General features: G+C 36.1%; 3 protein-coding genes across 5 annotated transcripts; 1 reads left to right on the top strand and 2 right to left on the bottom strand.

The window, feature by feature from the left end:
* Window positions 1–2,136: 2,136 nt before the first annotated feature.
* Window positions 2,137–6,707, bottom strand: LOC106439948 (SET and MYND domain-containing protein 4). Of its 2 annotated transcripts, XM_022713027.2 has the most exons (15): window positions 6,430–6,707; window positions 6,157–6,360; window positions 6,008–6,079; window positions 5,749–5,938; window positions 5,533–5,660; window positions 5,012–5,404; window positions 4,789–4,923; window positions 4,304–4,435; window positions 3,873–4,028; window positions 3,532–3,765; window positions 3,346–3,373; window positions 3,179–3,260; window positions 2,981–3,095; window positions 2,783–2,863; window positions 2,137–2,569 (listed from the first exon to the last, which is right to left on the bottom strand). In XM_022713027.2, the coding sequence occupies exons 1-15, from the start codon at window positions 6,559–6,561 to the stop codon at window positions 2,351–2,353; spliced, it is 2,301 nt and encodes a 766-aa protein (XP_022568748.1). In that variant the 5' UTR covers window positions 6,562–6,707; the 3' UTR covers window positions 2,137–2,350. The 2 variants fall into 2 exon arrangements, with proteins under 2 accessions (XP_022568748.1, XP_013736967.1); XM_013881513.3 differs by lacking the exon at window positions 3,346–3,373 and having other exon boundaries at window positions 2,232–2,569; window positions 3,179–3,345; window positions 6,430–6,704.
* Window positions 6,708–10,216: 3,509 nt separating this feature from the next.
* On the bottom strand, window positions 10,217–18,657 carry LOC106439936 (nuclear pore complex protein NUP160). 2 transcript variants are annotated; one of them, XM_013881492.3, is made up of 25 exons: window positions 18,270–18,657; window positions 17,887–18,197; window positions 17,621–17,778; window positions 17,458–17,543; window positions 17,251–17,358; window positions 17,061–17,158; window positions 16,538–16,655; window positions 16,235–16,417; window positions 15,939–16,125; window positions 15,287–15,852; window positions 15,004–15,166; window positions 14,642–14,916; window positions 14,339–14,526; window positions 14,028–14,104; window positions 13,548–13,906; window positions 13,198–13,266; window positions 12,815–13,121; window positions 12,595–12,723; window positions 12,157–12,265; window positions 11,990–12,058; window positions 11,768–11,894; window positions 11,504–11,611; window positions 10,991–11,131; window positions 10,549–10,722; window positions 10,217–10,432 (listed from the first exon to the last, which is right to left on the bottom strand). In XM_013881492.3, the coding sequence occupies exons 1-25, from the start codon at window positions 18,594–18,596 to the stop codon at window positions 10,388–10,390; spliced, it is 4,482 nt and encodes a 1,493-aa protein (XP_013736946.1). In that variant the 5' UTR covers window positions 18,597–18,657; the 3' UTR covers window positions 10,217–10,387. The 2 variants fall into 2 exon arrangements, with proteins under 2 accessions (XP_013736946.1, XP_013736955.1); XM_013881501.3 differs by having other exon boundaries at window positions 12,595–12,720.
* Window positions 18,658–22,159: 3,502 nt separating this feature from the next.
* On the top strand, window positions 22,160–24,477 carry LOC106358575. Its single transcript, XM_013798400.1, has 10 exons — window positions 22,160–22,303; window positions 22,387–22,651; window positions 22,742–22,838; window positions 22,918–23,036; window positions 23,122–23,206; window positions 23,288–23,417; window positions 23,531–23,724; window positions 23,814–23,937; window positions 24,013–24,228; window positions 24,319–24,477. The coding sequence occupies exons 1-10, from the start codon at window positions 22,160–22,162 to the stop codon at window positions 24,475–24,477; spliced, it is 1,533 nt and encodes a 510-aa protein (XP_013653854.1).
* Window positions 24,478–24,899: the final 422 nt, after the last annotated feature.

The following is a 24,899-nucleotide window of genomic DNA, read 5'->3' as shown; positions in this document are numbered from 1 at the left end:
TTGTATCGGTGGATTGATGAACGGCAAGCCCACATCAGAAGTCACATTTTTTAATACTATCGACCACATCTGTTACCGAGCTGCCCCAATGATGATGGTCGAAGCGGATCATCCACAAGCTTGATAAACAAGAAGAAGATATATGTATTTGGAGGGTGCTGGGATGTCGCTAATTCTTCATACTGGTTAGAGTTATATGATTTTAAAACTGGAACTTGGGAGTTTTTGTTTGTGTTTATGCCCAAGATGCCCCTCAACATCCAACAAAGTGTGGTGATAGAAGGCAAGGTTGTTTATGGGGTGGATGTGGATGGTCAAATCTTTCACTTCACACCGAGTACTACTAGCCTTATGTTTACTACAGACGGAATAGTTGAGCCTAACCCCGAAAATAGAAACGATTGGTTTTTATTTGAGGTAATAATGTGCCGTTGTATCGGCGGGAGAATACTGTGGCGTTGGCCAGATGAGATTCTTTGGAAAGAAGTCAAAAGTTTGGAAGAGCTGCAGCAACAACACATCATCAAAATCTGCTCCTTCTCTGAGAAGACAATTGCCATCTTCTGGGAAGCCGGCGGCCTCAACAAGGTCTTTTGGAGCTTTGGTATGCAGAGATTTCCATGAAGAGACACCAGGGAGACGAGGAGTGGTGGGAGGTTTGGGGGAACATTAAGAGTTCCGCTGCTGTTATCTCAGACTCATCGCACAGTTCCTTTAACTTGTTATATGCTGCTACTGTCTTTGCCTGAATTACTATTCTCAAGCAATCCTTTGGTTTTTTTATATAATTTGTTTCTATTCTATCTTTTGATTGCAAAATGTTATCACAAACCAAACTAATCGGTAACGTTATTGCTTAAACATATCATAAGCTTTTGATCCCAAAAAAAAAACATATCATAAGCTAAGCAAATAACACACCTCCTCAACCCATGGATATGTTCTCTCACTTGCTTTGCTTTCGGGTTGTGAACAATTCAGTTAATAAAACACCCTGATTTTCCAGATTTTGGTGGAGTCTTTTAACTTATTAAAGACTAACATATATGTATATTGATGGATCTCCAATAAGACCAATACGCTTCTTAAAGTACATATATTAGTAGACATATTAGGCTTTATCCTATTCTAGTTGGATCTACTATGGATTCTTGTTTTATCCTTTAGTGGGTTTGTTCTTCCTCTCTCCTGTGATATCTTTTATTGTTTGGATTGAGTTTTCTCTCTCGAATGTCAGATGCTTTAAAGTATGTGTAGTGCTAAGCAATACTTCATCAACCTAAAGGCAAGATGAACAACCTATATGATTGAGTTTTTGCTTTTTCCTTAGGGTGTAAATTTTTTTTTTTAAGAATCCCAATTTTCAGACCGAATCAGTTTAAATCGTCACCGTTGGTGTCCGAGTTACGTTTTTCCGTCGATTTTACGGCTTCGGCGGTGAGTTTTTGAACATAGCTGTGTAATGAATTAATTGTTGTTGGGTCATTTTAATTACTCGCGGTCTATCGTACCTAGTTTCTATATAAGGTAAGGTTGATGCGTCAGACAAACCCAAAAAAGCCTCCTCATCGTCTATTCATTTTCACCGTCTCTAAACTAGGGCCTAGGGTTCTCCCACTTCGTCGCTTAATTCTCACCTCTGATGATAAACCATTACACTCTAAACCGTTCTATTCAGTGTCATGTATGATTGAAACTCTTTAAATTGATAGAGTTTCATAGTCCTAGTAACAACTTGATTAATATAACTTTTCTTTGTTGTTCTTTTCTACTTTCCGAAGTTGTCCACTAGGACCTGTACGCCAGGGATGGATTCACTATTTTCCCAGACTCCAAATCAGAATTAGAACCCTGGTAGTTTCAAAGAGGGGGTGAACGAAATTGTTTACACAGCCGACAACTACAGGAACAACCAATGAAAAAAAAACACAGTTTCTCGCATAGACTACACAATGCATGTACCCGGCTATGCGCTTGCACTGGGGCTATAACCCTAGTATATTCAATGATCTCAAATAAAGAAGCATGAAGTGATAGAGCTTGGCATTATTATTAGTTACCTATATTCATGCACTGCAAAGAATATACAACAAAAGTTGAGGTGTAATAAACAACGTCAGAAACTGATGGTTGAAGTGAAGCTTAAGGGGTTTAGGGCTGGACGTTTGACTTCAGCTCCTGTTTTGTTTTCTTAATTTTAGTGGCCACCAACAATTTACAGCAAAAAAAAATAACGCAGTCAAGATTTTCTTATAAAAGCCTACACAACAGACACTACTACCAATCAACATTTCATCTTTTTGTAGCAGCCAAGGTATTAGAGCACAAAGTGCTGGCTTAAGACTTAAGATCACAAGTTAACGGCTTTGGCAGCTTCTAGCTTAAGACATGAGAGATAAGAGAAAAGAGTTTCAGCATGTGACCCGTAATACTTCGAGAATATTTGAGACAATCTCTTTGTAGTCTCCCAGGCTCCACTCGAATCACCTGATGCAAGCTGAATCGACGCAAGCTTCACCAGTTCATTTCCAATCACAACGTGCTCATCCCCATACAGCCTCTTCAGAATCTGCCACCAAACCCAAAATCTATCTCACATCTCACCCATACACGGGGTTGATATTCAAGTGTAAATTTCTTGGATCTTAGCATTAGAACTACCAGTTAGGATTACTGAGATTTAAGAAAACCTGAAAGTGTTTTAAGGGAATTCTCTCCATTGTCAATCATTAACTTATGCTGTCGTCTAAACCGAAGCAGAATAACTATATTAGGATTTTACCTTAATGGACGCTTCACAATGCTCCCTTGCACCCTTCATTTCTGCAGCTAAATAGCAAGCCTGAGCAACCTTATCCTCCGCCTGAACAAACAGAAACGTGAAACGTGTATCGTGCTTGTTTTTCCTGAAGATATGCATATGCAATATAGAGTAGCAATGCTTCGAGTCCTTTAGCATAAATAGAGGAGTTTGACTCACATCGGCAATGTCTTTGTTATACATGTGAAGGAAAGTTCTGAGCACAGCGATGGACCTTAAACAATCTGATAATACAGAAATATTGGCACGTCCTGAATTCATCAATTCTTCCACCCTGCAGTCTCGAGAGATCCATGTGTTAGAGGCGAAACTTCACACTAATTATTTAGCTTGAAACTTCAAGTAAGAAACTGCTACCTTCTCAGGTGATTCCAAGCTTTGTTCACCTCTACATGAGAGTTTTCCACTTCACAGCGGGAACCACATTTCAAACATTTATCTGCTTTTATATGAAGAGAACCACTAGGTTTAATTAGCAAACTTGAAGCTACTTCACTGACACCAGCATACACCTTTTCACTCACCTGTGAAAGAAACACAGCAAAAACCAAACTAAACTAAATTGGTATCAAGAAACACTGTTTATATCCTCCAATAAATAACAGTTAAACGTTAAAATGACCATTGAACATTATCAGCAGGTAATTTTCTTAAAATGGACTCTACGGGAGCTAAACACCAATGAAATGACTTATTATGTATCAGATTACCAGACAATGATGATCTAGACTTTTTGCAGCAGCCAAAAAATGATTTAGCTTCTCGGACTCGCATGCAGCCACACTACTATCCAAGACTACGCCAGTACAGCTTGTATTGACACAGCAATATCCATTAATAACAAGGTCCGATATGTTCATTTGAGAACAGCCACGGCACCGACAATTAAAAAAGTACTCCTCTTCAAGAAATCTAATACGATCTTTGCAATCCCATTTTCCGACCTGTGAATAGTAATGCATAAAAAAAATTAGAAGTATGGACTTCAAAGCACACAGCTGATATATGCCGACCAGACTGACAAATAGAGAGAAGATGATCACAAGAATACCTCAGGACCATATGACAGTTCTAGGGGGCAACCCACGGGAACAAACTCTGTTGTTCGCATAACAAGTCCACGTGAAAGGAAATACAAATGGATGTTCGGCTTGCAGGAATGATTGAATAAGCTACCGATTTTATAAAGAGCCTGACCAACTCTGATCTGTGGATAAAATAGCGATGCCAGATGTTTAAATAAAAAAAGAGATCTTCAACAAGGACCAATGTGTCATGTTCTCTAATAGTAAGTGGACGTTCAAAAAGCTTCATAAGAGAGCAGTTCAAATATAACAAAACCAAGTTATAGATAGATTAAAGTCTTTTCTTTAACTCTAGATTGCATCTTTGTAAGTGGTGATACCTAGCTCTAAATGGGTCCTTCAAGTGGGAGATGCATTAAATAACATTCTCATATGCAGTACCTCTGCCAAGACAAACCTGCTCTAAACTCTGAATCGGCTCTTTTGCTGAAACGTTCCCAGCTGGGATGCACTTGAAAGAATCGCCGCTGGATTTCATCCGGACAATTGCCATAGAGTTCACCTTGATTTGTGAAAGCAGTATAATAGTCTGCACAGAGAGGAAAAATCAAGACAGTGGTCACCACCCCAATAAGTAAACTTTCATTGAAAAAAACATAATGTTGCTCAGGCATCATGATGACAGCAAGTCATCGAGTAAACCAAATGCCTCTTTTGCAGGCTGTAAACATTTTTGTTAATGAGGATAGATTTAATCTAAATAATCAAAAACCAATTTAAATCACAGTTAATTACTAAACTGCAGTGAAAAATAAACATCACAGAAGGAAGAAAGTATAAATTCTAAGCCTAAGCCATTAGCATCCATTGAACTCATATATGTTGATGCCTGCACAATTATCAGAGAGCAAAGTTGTTAGGGAGGGAGATGAAGAGGACAACCTGTGACACAGAAGCTTCGCAGACTGAAAGATCAGGGCAGCAAGATTTATTAAGGCACCAAATCAATACTATGGAAAGTAGATGCAACTCTAACTTGCTCTCTGGACTCATCTTAGAATAGCTATGGGAAAGATCCTGCATAAGACAGAGGGTATTCACTCCTTATTAGATTTTGTGTGACTGTTGCAAATTATGAGAAAGATTCTACAATCAAAGGACATACTAATTTATCATGAAGGTTGGAGAGATCCATAGCTGTTTCCCCTTGATTTATCAACTTCATTATAACTCGACCAGCTAAAACAGCATCAGATGGCAGTACAGCAGGCCAATTAGCTCCCCGACACTCATGCTGGTGCTCTTGAAGACACTCAGTTTCAGAATAATATCTTACAGCTGATGTAACGCCTTTAATATGGTCCACAATATCATCAGGTAGGTTATGAAAAATCGAATTCTTGTCCATCTCATTAGTGGACAGCATTCCACCTGATTGAATCTGGCAGGACTCTGAGCAATACACAGGTACTGAGCATGATGGACATGGAACAGAGTCAGGAGGTAATTCGTTAAGGCAAAAGTGGCAATGTGTTTCCCGACAACTTTTTGATATGACCTGCATAAATGAAGAGGCATCACCATTGAAAAATGTTGAGTAACATAAGAAAACGTGTATGTTAAAGAATGAAACAATATAAAACTATATTGTTTGAAAAGGGCATAATTGTGTATCAAAACTCATACCACACAAAATGGTTCTTCGACATGTATGACAGAAGCTTGTTCAATATCAGATTCTGATACCATGCCCCTGCCTTTCTCTTTTGTGGATACACAACGCAGCTTGACTTCACTTTGCACGTTGGGTAGATCTACAGACCAAAAGTAGAGACAGGTCCCTCACTGAATAGCTAAAAACTGTCATGTAAATAATATCGAAAGATGGGAGAAAAACCTCACCCGCAGCAGCAAAACAGAGTGTGTTCTCCGATGTTTGCTTATTCTGAAAGTCTGGAATAGCCAGAAGTTCGTTCTGCAGCTGCTTCTTCCCCGCAGATGATGAGTCGAGAGACATAGAAACTGTGATGTCCCGGAACGCATCTTTATAGTTTCCAAGAAGAGTATTGAGTTTGCCTCTCCTAAACCAAGCCTGAAACAAATATGAATGAGAAGTGCAGAAAGCTGGAATCTTTTGAAAAGGAAAGAAGCAAGTTGAAACCTTGGCGTAACAAGGATCAATACGAAGAGCACGATGGCAGTCCCGCAAGCTCTCTTCAAGAAGCCCCAGATTCTACATGAGAAAAAGAGAATGAATTGAGTGATGGAATGGAATGGAACCAACCGTAGGGAAAAAGAGAGGTAGCTTACATGAAGGGCATTAGCTCTATTGAGAAAGAGAGAAGCGAGTAAGGTGTTGTCTCGAGCAACACGTAAGGCTTTAGAGTAGAAGCGTAAAGCATCGTCGAAACTCCGGCTGCGGAAGCAGAGATTTCCGCTACGTTTCAAGTCGAGAGAAGACTCTTGGCTCTTCCCACAGCAACCCAGATCAGGATCCGCTAACTCACTCACCGCCTTCAAAACCAACCAATGAACCTTTGAGAAGGAAGCAGAGAGAAGAGTTAGGGTTTTAGAGGACTTTACTTGATGAAATTGGGGAAGACCCACAAGGAAACGGAGCAGAGACGAAGAAGAGGAGAGTAGATCGTCGACGCTGCTGCTGCTCTTCACTGTTTGTACAAGATGCTCAGGTATTCGCGATTTCAACGTCTCCATTCTTTGATCCTCACTCTCCCTCTTCTCTCTTTGCTTTTAGTTTTCAATTTGGTCTCGTTTCGGCTTGTAATTGAGTTTAAGGATTTGTTTGTTTCTTCTTTCATTTGGTTCATGGAGATGATAGCTGAGGTAGACCTGGGAGTTTTCGCCCCGAATCTTAATTCCAACCAAAACCATTTAATTGAACCACTTCATTGATGAATTGAATTTATAATTAATTATATTCTAGTTCAACCAAACCATTTAACTGAACCAATTCATTTATAATTTATTTGTAAAACTTAGAAATACTTTTTCCAATGTTCAATTGTAAAAAGCAGTAAACTTAGAAGTACTTTGGTTCACGAATCAACAGCTAACATCCGAAAACAAGTTAACCGTACACCAATCTTAACGATAACATTTAAACTAGTTAACCAAAGACAAGTCTTAACAAAACAACACATAGAACAAAAATTCATACAATGAAACTTATGGACGACGGCACATAACCTCTTAAGCTCTACAATTTCATCTTATTCATATGTTTCATCTCTTCCTCCACACCAAAAATTCATGGTTGGCGAAAGTGGAGGCCATCGTTCTGCAAGTAAAACTCAGAATTTTGTTATATCCGCTCTAATGGATCATAATCTAAAATTAATTAAAGTTAGTCATATTGCTTCGAAGTCCTTGCAGGTGAAGTATATACTCCCAGAAAAAGTATCAAAATATGTTGGATACTTTGGTTTTAGAGAGACCTCATCGATGACTCGTTCACTACATAGGCAACGGTTTAGAATCCCGTAGTGGACATCGGTTACGTACAAAATCATGTCAAAGTGTTCATGCATCTTTTCCCTCTTGTTCATTTTCTCCTCCCATAGATCCATGACGCTAATTCTTAGATCTCAGTTCGTGATGCGAGAGGAGAGAGAGATGGAGAGAGAACCCTTGAGAGGGAGAAGTAAATGAAATGAACCGAAGAAGATAGAGAGGGGCAAGAGATTCTAACTTATGGGTTTCTTTTTTTGAGCACCAATTCAAATTTTCAATTCCCCCTCGAGACATTTTTTTTGTGGTAGAAGTTTTACAAAGTTTGCAGTTTTAAAAATATTTTCAAAGTTTCCCTTTCCAATTTCTTTTTTCATTTTTCTTAGTTGTATTGAATTCAAGAGAATTATTTTATGGTTATACCACATATATTCAGATTGATACAATCATTTCTCATCTAATCATGTAATAATATAGTTAATTTCATGAAATATATATATATATATATATATATATGTTTTATAACTTCTAAAGGCCAATATTCATCAAAAAATAACTTGTAAACAATCAAAAAAGTATCATAATTTTTAATATAATTATTGTTTTGAATTTAAATCACAAATATTTTTAAAATTATTAAAATTATATGTGTATACATACTTGTAAACAAGCAAACAAGTTTAAAACTTTATCTCTTTTTCAATTTTTATTACCAGTTTTAACAAATTTCACTCAGTTATACAATCATAAAACACAACACATTAATAACCCCCACTAAAACATATATCATGATGAACTGCTATGTGTTTTCCTATCAAAGTTGTATGACTAACACTAACTTTTCTTTGAACTTTACTATTTGTAGGTGGTTTTTGCACTCTCTCTCATCTTTTGACCTTGAGCCATTACCATCTATGTATTTGTTTACCTCTCCGGTGTGCAGTGCTTCTCACCATCACTGGGAAAAGATTCACATTTGTGCTCTTGTGTTTCCTCACTTCCTTTTTCTGTGAGATTATCGATATTTTTTATAGATCAGGCATATTAATTCCATATTATGCGGTTGTTTCTTACGGTGTTCTATGTTATTTCGGTCAATATTGGTCCTATTTTTCCTTAGGTTTTGGATAAGGTTAGGAACTACATCTCGTTGGGTTGGGTAAGAATTTAGTTGTCATTGATGTTGTTTTCCTCGTCGCTGGTTTGCCGTCAATAGTCTCTGTCCGTCTTGGTTTTCAAGATCGGGGTTTTGGTGATCCGACTTCTATGCTCTTTTTCACAGCTCGAGGATGGCTCCACGGTTTCTTGATTTCATTTTGTCTCTTTTTATCTCTTTGTTCTCTCATCTCGTTGCACCTTTCATCGCTGATCACATCTCTTGTGGCTCTCTCTTTCGCCATATTTGCTACTCCAGGTTTGGATAGTGTTTTTCTCTGTGTATGTTTTGTATTCTTGGAAAGTTGTTCTCAAGCTTAAGTTTTGGTTTCTTGGTGGTTGGCTTGTATTCTCCCCCACTCAGATGTTTTATCTTCTTCTCATGCATCGCTTGATATGTAGGTGTGCAGAGTTGATCTTTTGGAACTTTGGTTTCTTCTATTCAGAGCTTTGTGGTTCTTCATTGGCATGAGTACCTTGTATGTGCTTGTTTAGTTTGCGAGGTGATTCTTATCTCTTAGTTGGTGGTAGTGTTTTTGGTGCTTTAGACATGCGTCTTTTGTTTTCGTTGTGACTTTGTTCTTCCGATGATTATTCTTTTTCTGACCCATTTTTTTGGTTTTTTGCGCTGGTGCTTGATCGCGATCCTTTGTGTTCTGGGGATTGCATTGTCTCATATTTTATATTTTTACTTTTTTCTGACATTTGCTTGTTATAGTCAAGATATTCTATGGTAAGATGAGATATGTTAGTCTTCTTTGTTGAACTTTTTTCAGCTTCAAATCTTTACTATGGTAATTTACTTTTTATCTTTGACTGTGGAAGTTTTATGTTTAGATTATGTATTGCACTCTAATTTCTTTTATTAGTTTGGTCACTTTATATTTTTAATAGTTAAGTAAATATATAATTTGTAAATTAAATAATAGAAAACAGTAAAAAATAATAAAATAACAAAAATTTATGTTATGTTTAGTTTTGAATAAATTAAATATGTAAAATATATTTCTATTATTTTATTTATTTCTTTATTCATCTTGAATTTTAGTGACCAATAAAATAGATTATCAAACTTCATACGATAATAGTTAGTGCAAAAAGAATTAGATAGTTCACGATTAAAGAGTATTTGGCCAAATTGAAATAATCTAAAAGAAGAAGAACCTAAAATGTAAAAAAAAAAATACATGGATGACACATGTCGTAAAAGCCCCCTGCCACTTGTCAGAAGAAGGGAAAAAACCAACCTTATATGTAGATATATAAGTTTTGTAATACAATAATTTCACTTCATTTCATTTTTCTTCTACAATTTTACTAATCAAGTTATACAAGTTTTACGATTTTATGGTTCAACCAATACTAAGTTATACCAGCTGTACTAATATAGTTGTGTAAAGTTATACAAAGTTATACCGTAAAAAGTTATACCAGTCGGAGCCTGATTATAAGAATATAATTGACTTTAACTGCATTTTTTAAAAGTATACATTAAATGAAGTGTATTATAGATTCATTAAGAGCATATTACTTCTTTTTTCTTTTGACTTTAATAGCCTGAGAAACTTTTGTCCAATATAATATTTGATTTCAGCAAAATACTTCTGTTTTAGATCGACTAGTCTTGTTTCCATTTGATTTGGATTTCTGTAATTTACACATGTGAATTCATTTAGACAATTTTTAAAATTACGAGAACCGGATCAATTGCATTATTTCGACTCAGTTCTTATCGGATCAGATCGGATTATCAAATTTTGGTTTTTATCATATAGTTTTGGTAATGAAAATTGAGGATAATGTACTCTAGCAGCAACCACCCATAACAATGTACTCTTAAGAAAACCGAAAACACAGATACCAGTTTCAGATTCACACAAATCAGTCATGAGGCCTCCCATTTCAACTTTGATTTTCTTCAGCCTGTTGCAGACGACACAGCATCATCCGAGTCCACCTTCAGCTGCAACAAAAACAAACACCAACCAACCCGAAAAAGAACATTCATTAAACTGATAAAAAACCACACAACATGACTTTCACTTCCCATAGCCCTATAATTGTTACTAGCAAATGTACCAGCTTTAAGTGATTGAGTAACGCTTGTTGGAGTTGTCCCTTAAGCTTCTGGCACTGCTCCAACATCCGTCCTGAGTTCATCGTTTTCTCTAGCGCCCACCATAGTCTTTCCACTGTTGTGTAAGGGAACCAAACCCCTGATACCTTTTTCCTTTTCAATACCTCTGCTGGTTTCTGTTTCACAAGAGAGCAAATAAAATATACATATGTGAAAACTCATGCTTAGTCATAAGAGAGCTTTTAAAGGGGTGAAATTTGCATCAATATGTTTTATTGATTTGTGCAGGCGTAAGACTCTAGCGACTAGATGTTTCTAACCTTGAGAAGCTGGAAACACTAGTGAACCTACATACCCCGTTATGGAGAAAAAACTATCCTATAGCGAGATACTTATAATCCAATAGTCTCTCTACAGCTGAAAGCCATAGATCATATAACTCACTGATGATGCAAATGATTCCATGTACTCCAATAGCAAATTAGTGGCCTCTGTAAGACGCCCATAGTCAACATATAACTGAAACAAGGAAGCAGGACTTGCTTCTTGCCCACCCATTCCCAAAGCTTTCTCCTTCTTGCCGTCCTGTCGAACAAACAAGAAACTGGTCAACAAGACTTGCATGAAACCAGAAGAGAACAACCTTCCTTATGATTGTTTCTTTCCATGGTGTAAATGAAAGCGACCAACCTAGTTATAGATTACAATGCACAGCAAGTATTGTACAGAGAGATTATTAACATCTTCAACATTAGAGTCATGCAACAGGAACGCATAAATAAAATCTACTCTAGAATCTGTATCTCAGACCTACTAACAGTGAAACAAAAGCTTACTGATGAAGCATTCTTCATGCATGCCAGTTATCTTTATAAAAGATGTAGGTATACTATATCATATACCAAAATAAAAATAAAAAATCAACTCAAATATCCCAAAATATTATCGAAAATTTACCTTGAACATGTGAACCAGCCAAAGAGGCAATTCGATACAAGAATCTGCCTGAAGAAGGGTTGAAGCAACAGTAACTGGCAATCTAGCGTGTATATCTTTGTACCTCTTCTGCATTTATACACATAAATTGTTTCACAACCAAACAACGATTAAAACTTTCAATACCCTAAGCTAATCAATACTCCTAAAATCCAGAGTAGTAAATACTTCGATACTAATTAAAACTAAAAGTGAACTCCAATCAAGAATTCAGAAATTACTCACAAGATAAACCTCAAGAATTTCCCAGTCACCAGCCAAGTTGGAGCTTTGAGCAGCAGGGCTTCTCTCAGGCGAATGAGTGACTTCGTCTTCCGTAGATGTTAGCAAAAGATTAGGCCTGAGATCATTTCTGTAAAATGAACAAAGGTACATTTTTTTGGATAAGTCAGGCAAGTCAACAAGTAACCAAATGAAATACCAAGCAGCTAAGGTACATTCACTCACGATGACCACAACGTTCCTTTAGCAGGGCAACATCTAATTGTCATATTCTCAAATATCTTTTCCAGCTCCCTGAGAATAAGCAGTATTCATTAAACCTATGCAATTCTCAAGAACCTACGTAATTCTCAAGGCATGTGACACTAGAAAAACAAAGCAAGAAATTTAACCTTTTCAAAGCTGAGCCTCTCCAAAATTTTAAAACAACAGTGAATGCCATGTCATACAAGTCTGCCTGAACAAGAAGGTCAACCAAGTCCGGTGGTGGCTTTTCGAGCGCTGGAGTGAAGACAAAACAACGCATATTTATAAGACATGATTGTATAAGATTACTTGGAAACAGTCAGTAGTGTCTATGAGATCCTTCTGAAATCATGCCTTAACGAAATTGCATAAAAGACATCAATGATGCACAAAACGACAACCAAATAAAGGAGACTGCCAATATATAATCCTTTCAACGGTTGTAGTACATCAAGCTCTTAATTTCCTCACATCCCATTCAGGGTGAAGATACCCTAGTTCTAAAGCACGGATTAGTTAAAGTTCCAACCGCCCCTATACTGCAAACTCAAAATAGTCCATGGAGGAAATAAGAGACAGCTTACCTGAATATGTCCACTCAAAGTTTTTCAGAGAAAGCAAATATTCTGCTGTGGTGAAAACATACTCGTTTTGGATTTTTTCGATATCAATGCAACTCTGATACCCTTTTGGCTGGTCACTACTCCTTACTGCTGCAAAAGTAATTCAAATGTCGCTATCCATGGGATAATACATCAATATAACAAAATGACGCCACAGGGTTTAGAGATTGAGAAGACTAACATTGTTGTTCTTCTACTCTTTTAGCCTTTTTTGCTGGATAATGCATGGATTCTTCTGGTAGTGGATCAATCCAAGCATGCCCAGGATGCACAAGACTTAATGCATTTATAGCAGCAGAAAGTCCATTTAGCCTCTCTTGCAAAACTAGGGACTTGTGTTTATAATCCGTGGATGTTGCCTCACTTCTCAGACGAGCAGAAAACTGATACATGTAACTTGCCGCCATTCGCCAATTGTGTCGTCTCATCTCGTAAGCATAAAGCAGCTTGTATGGATTTGGCTTTATCATTATCTCAGACCGCCCAGCCTACAAATCGCAGAAGAAAATATAGTAAAAATAAAACAAGTGCAGAAACAAACCGACTCTGCTTCCCACAAAATACCTTCCAAAAGAGCTCTTGGGTGATCTTATCCGATAAGCCGATGAAAGGCAAATGTCCCTCACTGAGGATCTGAAATAAAAGAGAAATATTATAAGAATTTGCTTTCTAAGTCATGGTAGTACAAACATCTTTGTGGAGGGCTGAACATTAAGATAGCACCCACACTAGCAGAGTCATTTTTAGTTCCAAACAAACTTACATCTAAGTACTAACAGCAAAGAGAAATTGCACATGAATTACACTATTTATAACAATTATGGAGATGATGGCCAGTCAAATGTTCTCGTTATTTGCCAAACACAGAAAGAATAATTAAGGAAAATAAGAAAATAAGCATTCTTGACCTCTACCTTGGTTTTGCCACATTCAAATAGAACTATGATGAAGCGCCTCAAACAGATGCGCTTAATTTCCTCATCAGGGTTTGAAATAATAGCGCAGTAAGCATCATTCAAGAGATTCAGATCTAACGTGAACTTGAAAACATTTGCCCACAGTCGTCCTCTACAGTAAGTGGCTGTTACAGGTGGATGGACGTTCTCGCTACTCTCCATGAAATTAATGGCCTCGTCTACTTGCTCAAGGGCTGCATACGCAAACTGACAAGCTCCTTCACTTATATTATACCGTTCAAAAATTTGCATAGCCCATTCATAGTAATGAAGTTTCCATGTTGCACAAGACTTTTCACCATCTGAAATACTGGCACCTGCTTCAACCAAATGGATGGTAAAAAAGGGATAAGGAATCAGAAAGACACAAAGCCTAGTTTTCGAGAAAACAAAACTAGCAAAGAACCAGAGCAAGAACAAACTTCTTGAGGAGCTCACCAATTGTGGAATGTGAAAATCCTGCTTCTTTAGCCAAACTGTGCAAAGCCTTCCAAGATCCTTCACCTGATGAAGCTCTGCATCGGTAACCAGGGTCGATACCATGAGATGTATGTTAAAAATACCAAGACAAATGTTCTTGAAGTGAAAATATTAGTAATTAAATGAACCAGAGACGTTGGCAAAAAAATAACGAGCTTGTCTTCTATGAGATTAGGATAAAACCCACAAATTATGTATTGGCACGATATACAATTTAAACATGAACAGGCTACAAAATTATCCGTGAAGAGACTCCAAATGATAAGCACCTGAAGAAGCAGCGGATGGAATCACTAATCTTCCTCTCTCTTGATATCCCGCATGCTCCACGTTGTACTTGATCAAGGAGGCAACAACCACGGAGATGTTGAAGAAGACACCAATCTCCGTTGGTATCTTGGGCATGTCCAAATGTTTTCTCCCCACGTAAACTTGCCTCCACAACCAAGAGGATTCGCTTGAAAATGGTAATTAAGAATATACGAAAAAACAAAACAGAGGAATCAGCAGTTAATTTTAACTAGCAATTAGCTAAATACTTTGTCACTAAGGAAACAGAGATAGTTGTTTACCTCAACCGCATCAGCCTGTCCATTCCTGATCAACCTAAGAGTAAGCTCAGTTGAGCGTCTTAGCAAAGAAGAAGCGTCTTCTCCTGTTTTACTATAACGAATCCAGCTGATAAAGTTTTGAACCAAGCTTGTAATGATTTGTGAACTTGGAAGATATCTTAAGTTAAATCGGCTATCCACAATGCAACTTCGGTCACTGAAAAGAAGAATATACGCCAATGAGAAACCGCATTTCCCAAGCATTGTGTTCCATGATCTTTTGTCAATGCTGCTATCTACAATGATAAGACGATTGTGTCCAGTGAGAAATATTGGATATAGGTATGAGCTTTGGGGAATATTTGCGAAGGACAAAAACCTACCAATCTGTAGAGATGAGAGCTTAGAGCTGAAATCATCCATTGAAGTCAATTGAGCCGGCGTGGTAACAAAGAAAAGAACGATGAGCCACTCTGAGACAATATCTTGGATCATCGGAAGCAATTCAAGCCGTAGCTTACATATGTCTTGCTGTGACATATTTACCTGCCAAAATAAAAAAGCCAAAGAAAAAAGAGGAAAAAGAACGTATGACTGCGTTTAAAATCTAAAAAAAAAGTTGCAAGAAGTAGAGTATGTAAGATTAGTATCGAAATGTAAACTTACCTGCCCAGAGATGTTAAGCAGATAGCTGACGAGTAGGAAGATGTCAAAGGCAGACTCAAACATCACCTGTGCAAACTGAGAAGTCGCTTGAACGAGGATAGAACAACAGATATCAGATAATGTCTCGCCAACATTGTTATGCATAACTTTCTTAGGGACCAGATACTGCAAATAGTGCTCCATGATAGTAAAAACCTTTCCCCAAGATCCAGCCCTTTGACATAGAGCAGAGAGAGACAATAACATTTCAATGGAAAATGTCCTAAGATTTTTTTGAGCTTCCAGCTCTTTTTCCCATGCTCTATCAGTACCAAGATCCGACCAAGTACGCTGACCTATGGACATCGCATATCCCGACTCAAGGATGTTAACTAAGCGAGGAACAATTTCCTCGGATGAGATAACTGGCCTTCCAGTAACCGATTCATAATACATGGCATAAGGAGCAGCACCCCACTGCTTATTGATCTTCAAAGTACATCTTAGTACCTCCGACAGAATCTCATGTTCATTGATAGACATTCCCAAGCCTAAGTTCGTCAGGCTGCTGTGTTTGGAGGAAGATCCTATCAACAGACAGACACCGTATTAAATAAGTGATTATAAGCAATACAAGGAAACTATGGTCCTAGATAATAGATCAAGAACATACCTCCAAGGCTGTGCTCAACGTTCTCTAATCTAGAGAACAGTGATACAGAATTGTTTCTAACTAAACCAATAACATCTGACTGAACCAGCAACGTGCAAGGTTCATTATTGTTGCACCAGTGATCAAGATAGCACGAACAAAAGTTTTCCCACCAGTGAAAAACTGAAATAGAAGTCTCACCAGTAACCTGACATAAGCAGAGGCATATTTCAGCTTGTATGACCCAGAATAATGCCAACGAGCAGTCAAATGCATTGTATCTATAAGGTACTATAGAACTGTGCAACAAAACAAACCTCTTGCTCAACTAGTAAAAGAATCTCGCTTTTAAGCTCATCAAGACTTAAGGATTGAAATTCAGAATCAGTCCAGTGTTTGTTGTGGTCCCGTAAAGTTAGACGCAAGGAAACATTGTGATAAATTCCAGGACAAAGAAGCCTACGTACGAAGATTGATGAAATGAATCCCATAATTTGATCCTGCAAAGTGCAATAAAAGGTTAAGATGGACTCATACAGCATAAAATGCATAAAAGGGGAAGCAGATTGAGTATATAATTTTTTTCCAACAAAATGACAGCTATGTTTTAGAATAAAGACCTTCGCGGATGAAAATAGTGAATGTGAAGTCAAAAGAAGGTCATGCGAAGAGCTCCTAGCACTCAGAAATAACTGCTCAGAAATGTATTCCTCCTGTAAAGTGTAAGACCGTGCTTCCCTGGGTTAAGGAAAACAATTTAGAGTAGACCATTATCCACCATCAAGAAACAAACATCAAAGCAGTGAACACAAGAATGTCGGAAGTAATAAATAGCACAACCACTACTATAAAGATACACCAGAGTAACAAATCTCAGAAATGAAACCTCTGGGAAGGGTTTCGCCTAGAGTTCTGCACTTTTCGAAGAGGATTCCATCACCAGGAATTGTAACACAAAAATTCGACTACTATATATGTTGAATCAATGTTTCCAAATAGTAAAGGTTCCAACAGAAGAGGACGAGAAAAAAAAAGACGTGCACATATGTACATAACCTCCTAAAACATCAGTATAATGCCATTTTTACATGGAGTATAAAGATTCAAGCAAATCAGCAGAAACTTAAGTGTTCTAGAACTTACATGGTGCTAGATTTGTGGTACAACATGTGAGATGCCAATTCATCAGCCTTCAGAGTCCAGATCTTGTCGGATGTAAATCTGACATCACACAATTCCCCCTGCGAAATTCAGGAATCAGGGAAAACATAGTTATGAGCTAAAGAAAAACAGAATAGCATAGCATAGCATGCGTCACAACCAAAATACATACCCCTTCCAGTGAAATATTCTGTAGTCCAGAATCCAGAGACAAGGCTATCCCCTCCCCAGAACTAAAGTGCAGGCCATATACAGTGATCACGTCCACCACGTTGACATCCTTCAAAAATTGGGAAATGGTTATCACTTCAGAGAATGCAATAGAAAATGAATTACATAACTCCAGTCATTCGTTGAAATGCGTGTAGTAACAGCTTACCATTGTATTTCTATACAAGAGAGCTAAAGGAATGATGCCAGAATCGTAATCAGGTTTGCCCAACCATAACCTCAGACACATAACCCCTAGTGAAAGAAGCATGAATAAAAGTTAAATCAAACAAACTAAATTAATGGTCAGCGATGGAAGTAACAGATATTACCCTCAACGTTTTTAGCAGCTATACTCTGACACAAAACCCTGCTACAGGTAAAAATGTCCCAGACACGTAAGGCCCCATCGGCATGAAGCACGCATATCAAATATCTTCCATAAACTTCTGATATAAACAAATCTTGCACAGCTGCAACAACTGTCCCCCTACATTACGCATTAAAAGTGGTTATATAGATGATGAAGAACATCGAAAGATATCACTCCATAAAAGTCAAGACAATTGTTTTATAATAACGGTACTACAATACGTGCCTTACAAAACCCCAAAGACGACCAAGTCCTGTATCATCACGTAGCTCCTGGTGGAAAGTTAATCCACCTGGTGGTCTCTGAGGCTGGAAGCAAGAGACACAGCCATCAGACCTCCCAAGGAAAAGGAACCCAGGCGATGCAGCCACACTAGTAACATGAGTTTCGTTCAAGTAAGGTCGAACATCCAAGTGGGTCAGATGGTCAAGCGGGAAGACTGAGCCGGACTTATAAGCTGAAGTATTATCGAGTTTAAGGAGGTAGACAACACCAGAGGGCGTGAGAGCGTAAAGAAAGAAGACGAGATCATTACCCTGCAATTCAATTTCGTAACTTCAATTTCAACATAAACTAAAAGTGGAGAAGAGAAGAGGGTTTCAATCTACCTCGTCGGCGAATAGAAAAGCGAAAGGGGAGAGGGTATGAGCGAAGACGAAGCGAAGCCCAGTTAAAGGAAACCCAGATTCAGAAGAGAGCTGAAGAAGCTCGAGAACGTTTGAGCTCGTTTTGTTGATTCTCCAAACGAAAGAGATCGGAGGTTCGCCAATTACACAGCTCGAAGCGTAGTCTTCTTCCGACCAAGGAAGGAGAACACATCCATTCTCCGGAGAAGGAGGAGCAGAGACTGATATATCGACCCATTTGACAACATTTCCGCCGCCTGCGACTGGAACCTCCATACCGGCAGACGAACTCAGACGATTCCTCTCCATTTTTTTCTTCTTTCAACCCTAAACCTTTCCTCACTCAGCAAAATTGTTAACGGAAAAAAACAAAGAAGAGGATGATTCTCCGGTTACATGTATTTGGTCACTCAGCCCATTAATGATCTTTAATGGGCCTATAAATTGTTCAGCCCATTAAGTATTTGGTAATGTAAAACTCATATTGCTAGACTTCAATCGGGCGATCGATCTTATCCCCTAACGAGTTAAAATATCAGAGATTAGTCGGGGATGAGTTTATATAAGCATATATTATGTATATACATATAGAAATGTTAATTATGCGAATAAATTCGAAAGATACAAGCTAGCTCAAACGGTAATTGGCTAAACGGTCCGGTGACTCAATGTCTAGCGCTTAGAACGACTGAACATACATCTACATTATTGGTTAAGCGGCTTATACGTTTACAAATTATTAAAACATATACTAAATATATGTAATTTTTTTATATTAAAGTAGGATTGTGATTCATGCTATGCATGGGCATAATAATGTTTATGCTATCCAAATCTAAATTGGAGCTAAATGAATTTTTTTATAAGAATATTATTAAAAAAAATTAACGTTAAAATCCCTCAACTAAATTTGTTTTGGGTATAAAACTATAAACTAAATATTTAGTGAAATAACCTTCAAATTAACTTTATTTAATGAATTAAATTATTTGTCTACATTGTCGGTCATAATTACCACTACTACCAGTAAATCTTTAGTTTAGGGTTTTACATTAAATAAACTCAGTTGAGGGGTTTTTCCTTTAAAAATCTAAAAAATTAAAAAATATGTAAAAATATAAAAATATTATCTAAAAGTTAGTAACTTAAATTTTCAAAACTAGCATTTTGAAAGTTTTTATTTTGAAATCAATATTTATATATAAATTAATATTTTTTATTAGAAAAAACAAAAAATATAATAAAAATTATCTAAAGATTTTCCAATAGTAGTGGTTCTTCTGACCAACACTACAGATAAACTAATTATTTAAAAATTAGTAATAAACATTTTCAAAATTAGCACTTCAAATAAATTATGTTGGATCAATGAGATAGATTTATTTTAAAATTCATATTATATGTGACTTGATCACTATATTTATTTGAGTCAACAAATGTGTCTGGCAACTTCTTTACTAAGCACTATAATTGAATTGTCTTTTTGGACTTCTATTTGACATTTTCTTTAGTCCGAGGATCAATGATAACTCATATCAACTTATTTTATTTTCTAGCTTTTTATTTTCTCCCTCTTATGTTGGAAATACTAATTCACTTTTAGCATTCATATAAAGCCTTACTTATATCCTTCAGAGATGGCTTTAGATACTTAAGTAACAACAGAGATTCATATCCAACATATATCTCCAACCTTATTAACACATCTTAACTAAGCTCTATGGTGGAGCAACTGAAATGTATATTGCACATCCAAAATTCTTAGATGGAAAATGGTTGGTTTCTGACCCAATACCAATGATGGAGAGAATCAGTGATCACTTGTTGGCTTGATGCGAATCAGTGTTGTTCAAAATGTTTAACACTTATCCCAGTGATTTTTCTATAATCATCAAAGACGTGAATTCACCAAGATTATAAAGATGGATAGTGGGTGATCAGTACACCAACATCTCTTTTATTCATGCCAATAACTGCCTTTGGCTGGTGAAAACTATATAACCATTATCTTGTGAGCAAGCAACATATGTGAAATCATTCGTTACAATAAAAATATTATAGTCACAATATAGATATTATGACGAATTAGTGACCAAATGTTAATGGTTACAATACAGTCGTCACAAATATGTTTTGGTAACAACAACGTCACAGTTTTTGTGACAAATATATTCAGTAATGAATTCGTCATAAATGGTGACCGGGTGAAAAGGTAACAATAATGTCACAATTACTTGCTAACTTAGTTGTCTCAACACTGTCATAATTTATTACTATTATAATGTCTCTAATTTGTCACTAATTATGACAAATATATTGTCACAAAACAAAGTTATAAATAATAACAGAAAACTGTCTCAAATCGTGGAACCAATAATGGTCACAAATTACTAATACTGTTACCATACATTTTGATCACTTTATAAACCAAATTTATTTATAAGTTCAAATTAATTAAAAAGACTGAAATCATATTTAAAATTGGAAATTATTTTTATTTTGAATAATATTGTAATACTTTTTTTTTGTGTCCACTAATAATATTGTAATACAATACAGCAAAATAAAACTAATTATATAAAAAACATTCACGAAATAAAAAAAATCATCTAACTATAATAGCCTCAGCGACCACCACCACTGAAGCTTCGTTTTCTGCCAACATCATTCTCTTTCACTGAATCTTATTACCGATCATAGAGCTCTCTTTGACATCTTAACCGCCTGGATATTCTCGGTTAGAAATCCGATTTGGTATACCTGTTTGTGCATTAGCCAAAAGATTTTATTAAAATTTTCAGGATTTTAAAAGCTGACATTCCTGTGAAGAATAAGGTGGTGACTGATGATATCTATCCTATTAAAAGTGGAGTACAAATGTAAAATAACCCTTAGATTTTCTTAGTAATTACGAATCCTTGCCACTAGCTTTATTAAAAACAATTTGGCTAATCAATCTAAATATTTCACGTGAATCTCACTATAAAAGCCCATTACGTTTTTGGTCTACAATTTTTTGGGCTGCCATTTGTAATCAAAACGAAAATTCCTTTAAACGAAATGGTTTCTCGGAGTTTGATTAATAACCTGAAAACCAAAACTAATATATTACTATAGTATAGTAAATATAATAATATTTCTAAATCATACTTTGTGTATTACAGTGAATATCATGAGTTATTTAGGCTCGGTTTGTTTAAAAATTGCAACTTTGACTTCCGATTTTAAACATTTTCGTTTTGCCTGTTTATTAAATTATAAATAATTATATTACTCCATATTTATATAAGACAAAAAATTACAAACCATTTCGTTAAAATAGTGATTTTTATTTTTTTCCAATTTATATCACCACCAATTATTAAAACAATTAATCGGATTATATCAAATCTGTTAAGAAATTGAATAATTGTTCCTTAAATCTTTGACAATCTTAATTACTTAACATAATAATCCCCTACATTTAAAGTTTCACATTTAGAATAAATATCGCCACCTATCATTAAATTGATAAATCGGATAATATCAATTCAAATTTGTTAAGAAATCAAACATTCCAAAAATCTTGGACAATCTTAATTACTTACTTACTTGATAATCACGAAATTATAAGTTGAATTGATTACAATAAGTATATTCCTATCAATAATATCTAACTAACTACGTAATCAAAAAATAAAACATGTCAAATCTTTGAAAAATATTCTTAACATTAAGTATATTCCTTATTTACCCGACTTGCTCATCAAGATTTCTAATTTCTAATTATGATTTAATTCTCATCTGTATCTCACCTATATATCTATATATACCATGAGTTGCACGTTAAAGAACCTAATTCACGGTGCGATCAAAACCATTACAAGAAAATGATGACCAATGCAATTCTCAACCCTGTCAAAACCTTGAAGCCATATAAGACTAAATGGCGATCCCAAGTGAAATTGTTACATTCCTGGCGACAAAACACTTCATTTGGTGGAGAGACTCTTCAAATGGTTCTAACCGATGAACGTGTAAGTTTCAAAACACAATCAATCATTTTTTTTTTCTGTTCCTTGCTATCACCAACTTACATTATGTTGTGCTTATTTTGTAGGGTGAAAAGATTCATGCTACGTGCAAAAGGAATCATATTCAAAGTGTTCAGCGAAAACTACCACTGGGGAAATGGCGTGTTCTCACAACGTTTACCGTTTCCCAAGCATCAGGCCAATATCGGCCAACCACCCATCCATACAAGATGACGATCAGTGATGAAACTGTCATTACAAATTCTGACATAATTGAAGATGACATCTTTCTATCTCTTGCCAAATACGAAGACATCATTGATGGGACCTTAAAGACCCACTTCCTTATTGGTAATGCCTATATGTCGATCTTTCTGACTACTATATTCCAGTTTTGGTTTTGAATTTCAAATTGTATACTAACATGATTTTTTCTTAAAGATGTCATGGGGAAAATTGTAAGCCTTGAACCAGTTCAAACCGTGCAAGTGAAAGGAGAAGACCGGAAGAAAGTTCAGTTTCGTTTGGTTGACTCAAGGTACGTTTTGGTTTGAATTGTTTTCTGCTCTGATACACGCTGTTGTCTTTTACTTGCACTAATTGCTGTGTTTTTTTAGTGGTAAGGACATTGCATGTTGTTTGTGGGGAAAATATGCTGAGCAATTGGAGACTTATGTTGAACGTGAACAACCACTGATCTGTTTGATCAGATTCGCCAAAATAAGTTTCTATAGAGGTATTATTATTACCGTGTATTCATATTAGAGCTTCACTTATATTGTACATTTTTTATGTGCTCAATTATATCTAAATGTTAATAGGTGAGGTGCAAATAACAAATGCATTTGATGCGTCCATTGTTTATCTTGATCCAACAATGGAAGAGGCATTAAAGTTCAAGGAAAAGTAAGTTTTCATCACCTAACTTTGCGATTTGGTTATATTAATATTTACTTTGACATTTGTATTGTCTACATTTATGTATAGGCTGATGGAAGACAAACTCCCTCTTTCTCTTATTGAGAAGAGAAATGGTAAGAAGGAGGTTGTTTTACAAGAAGAGGACTGGAATGGTCTTGAGATCAAGACGATCTCTGAACTCTTTGTTGCAAATCAGGTTATATTCATAATTATGAGTTTTTATTTAGAAAGTTATTTAGTCTCTGTAGACTTTTCTAAACATAACATGGTCATAACAGATTTAATCTAAAGGTGCATATATAATTGTAGGTGGAGAACTGTAAAATCATTTGTTCAATTGAAGCTATTGACACTGATTGGTCGTGGTTCTATTTTGGGCATAAAGGTTGCAAACATCGTGCTATTAAAATTGGTAAGATTGTTCCTTCAAGGTCAAACAATGATAACAAACAACTCTGGCATTGTGGGAAATGCCAAGCTAACATCACTGAAGTGGTACCTGTGTAAGAACATTTTTTTCTGATCTTAGTAGTTTATTTCATATTTCTTTATATTTCAGACCACTCTAACTTATATCCGTTTACTCTAATAGATTCAAGCTTCATTTGATTGTGAGGGATGACACAGAAACATGTAAGTTGATGCTGCTTAACACTGTTGGTATGACCATTGTTGGACATGAAGCTGTTGATCTGTGGGATGGCTCCTATGATGAGGTAAAGTTTGGTTTTTGCTCTGACATAAAATGATTACAATATGCGCCAAATTTTAATTTTGTAACCTCTACACAGATTGAAGATCCAGACCTCCTACCAGAATCTATCAGAGATTTAGTTGGAAAATCTTTTTGTTTTGGCATTTCTGTAAGCTCTGACAATGTGACCAATGGGGCAGAAACATTTAAAGTTCTTGAGGTCTGGTCTGGAGATAAAATTCTTCAAGTGGAATCCCAATCCGAGCCTAACTCAATGATTGGCACATCATCTTCTACCATGTCTTCGTGTGATGTGAGTTTTTTTCCTATATTATACATACATCGTAATATTTGTATTTATCTTATATTATAATTTTGATGAGGATTTAATTTTGTATCTTAGGTGCTCATGCTGGAAGTTGCAAGCCATAATGAATCAGAAGAATGCAAAACACCTTTCACAAAACGCAAAGAGGAAGATGCTGATCTCTCAGACAAAACATCAACTTCTAAAAAGTTGTGCCGAGCCTCGATCAAAGTGGAAAAGGAGAAGGAAGAGTAACACTGCGAATTGTGTTTCTTTTTATGTTGATTTTTTCTATGTTTTAATCTTTATTTTTGCATTCTTCTATTCAGAAACAATAATTCATTTTACTATTTATTTGTTATTTCAGACATTTTAATAAAAGTATTGTTATTTTCTCAAATAATAGATGATATTAATTGTTTTTCAATTTCATATGTTAAGTAAAAAAACACTAAACCTTCGTATAACTAACCAAGTTTCACTATCAATAAAACAAAACAGTTCCCCTGTCAGTCCTAGCACTTTCTAACTATATATATAGTATGATAAAAAGACATACCTTATGATACTTAACAATCTTATGGTACTAGATGAAACAGAAATATATATTCCTTGGTCCTTTGTTCTTCCACCTGTTTGTAAAAACGTAAACATGTTAGTTTGGTACGTAGGATCTA

Source organism: Brassica napus, chromosome C5 (assembly GCF_020379485.1).
Source record: "Brassica napus cultivar Da-Ae chromosome C5, Da-Ae, whole genome shotgun sequence".
In the NCBI taxonomy this organism is placed as follows: domain Eukaryota; kingdom Viridiplantae; phylum Streptophyta; class Magnoliopsida; order Brassicales; family Brassicaceae; genus Brassica; species Brassica napus.
Note: the sequence above shows the minus strand (reverse complement) of the source record. Positions and strands in the feature narration are given on the sequence as shown.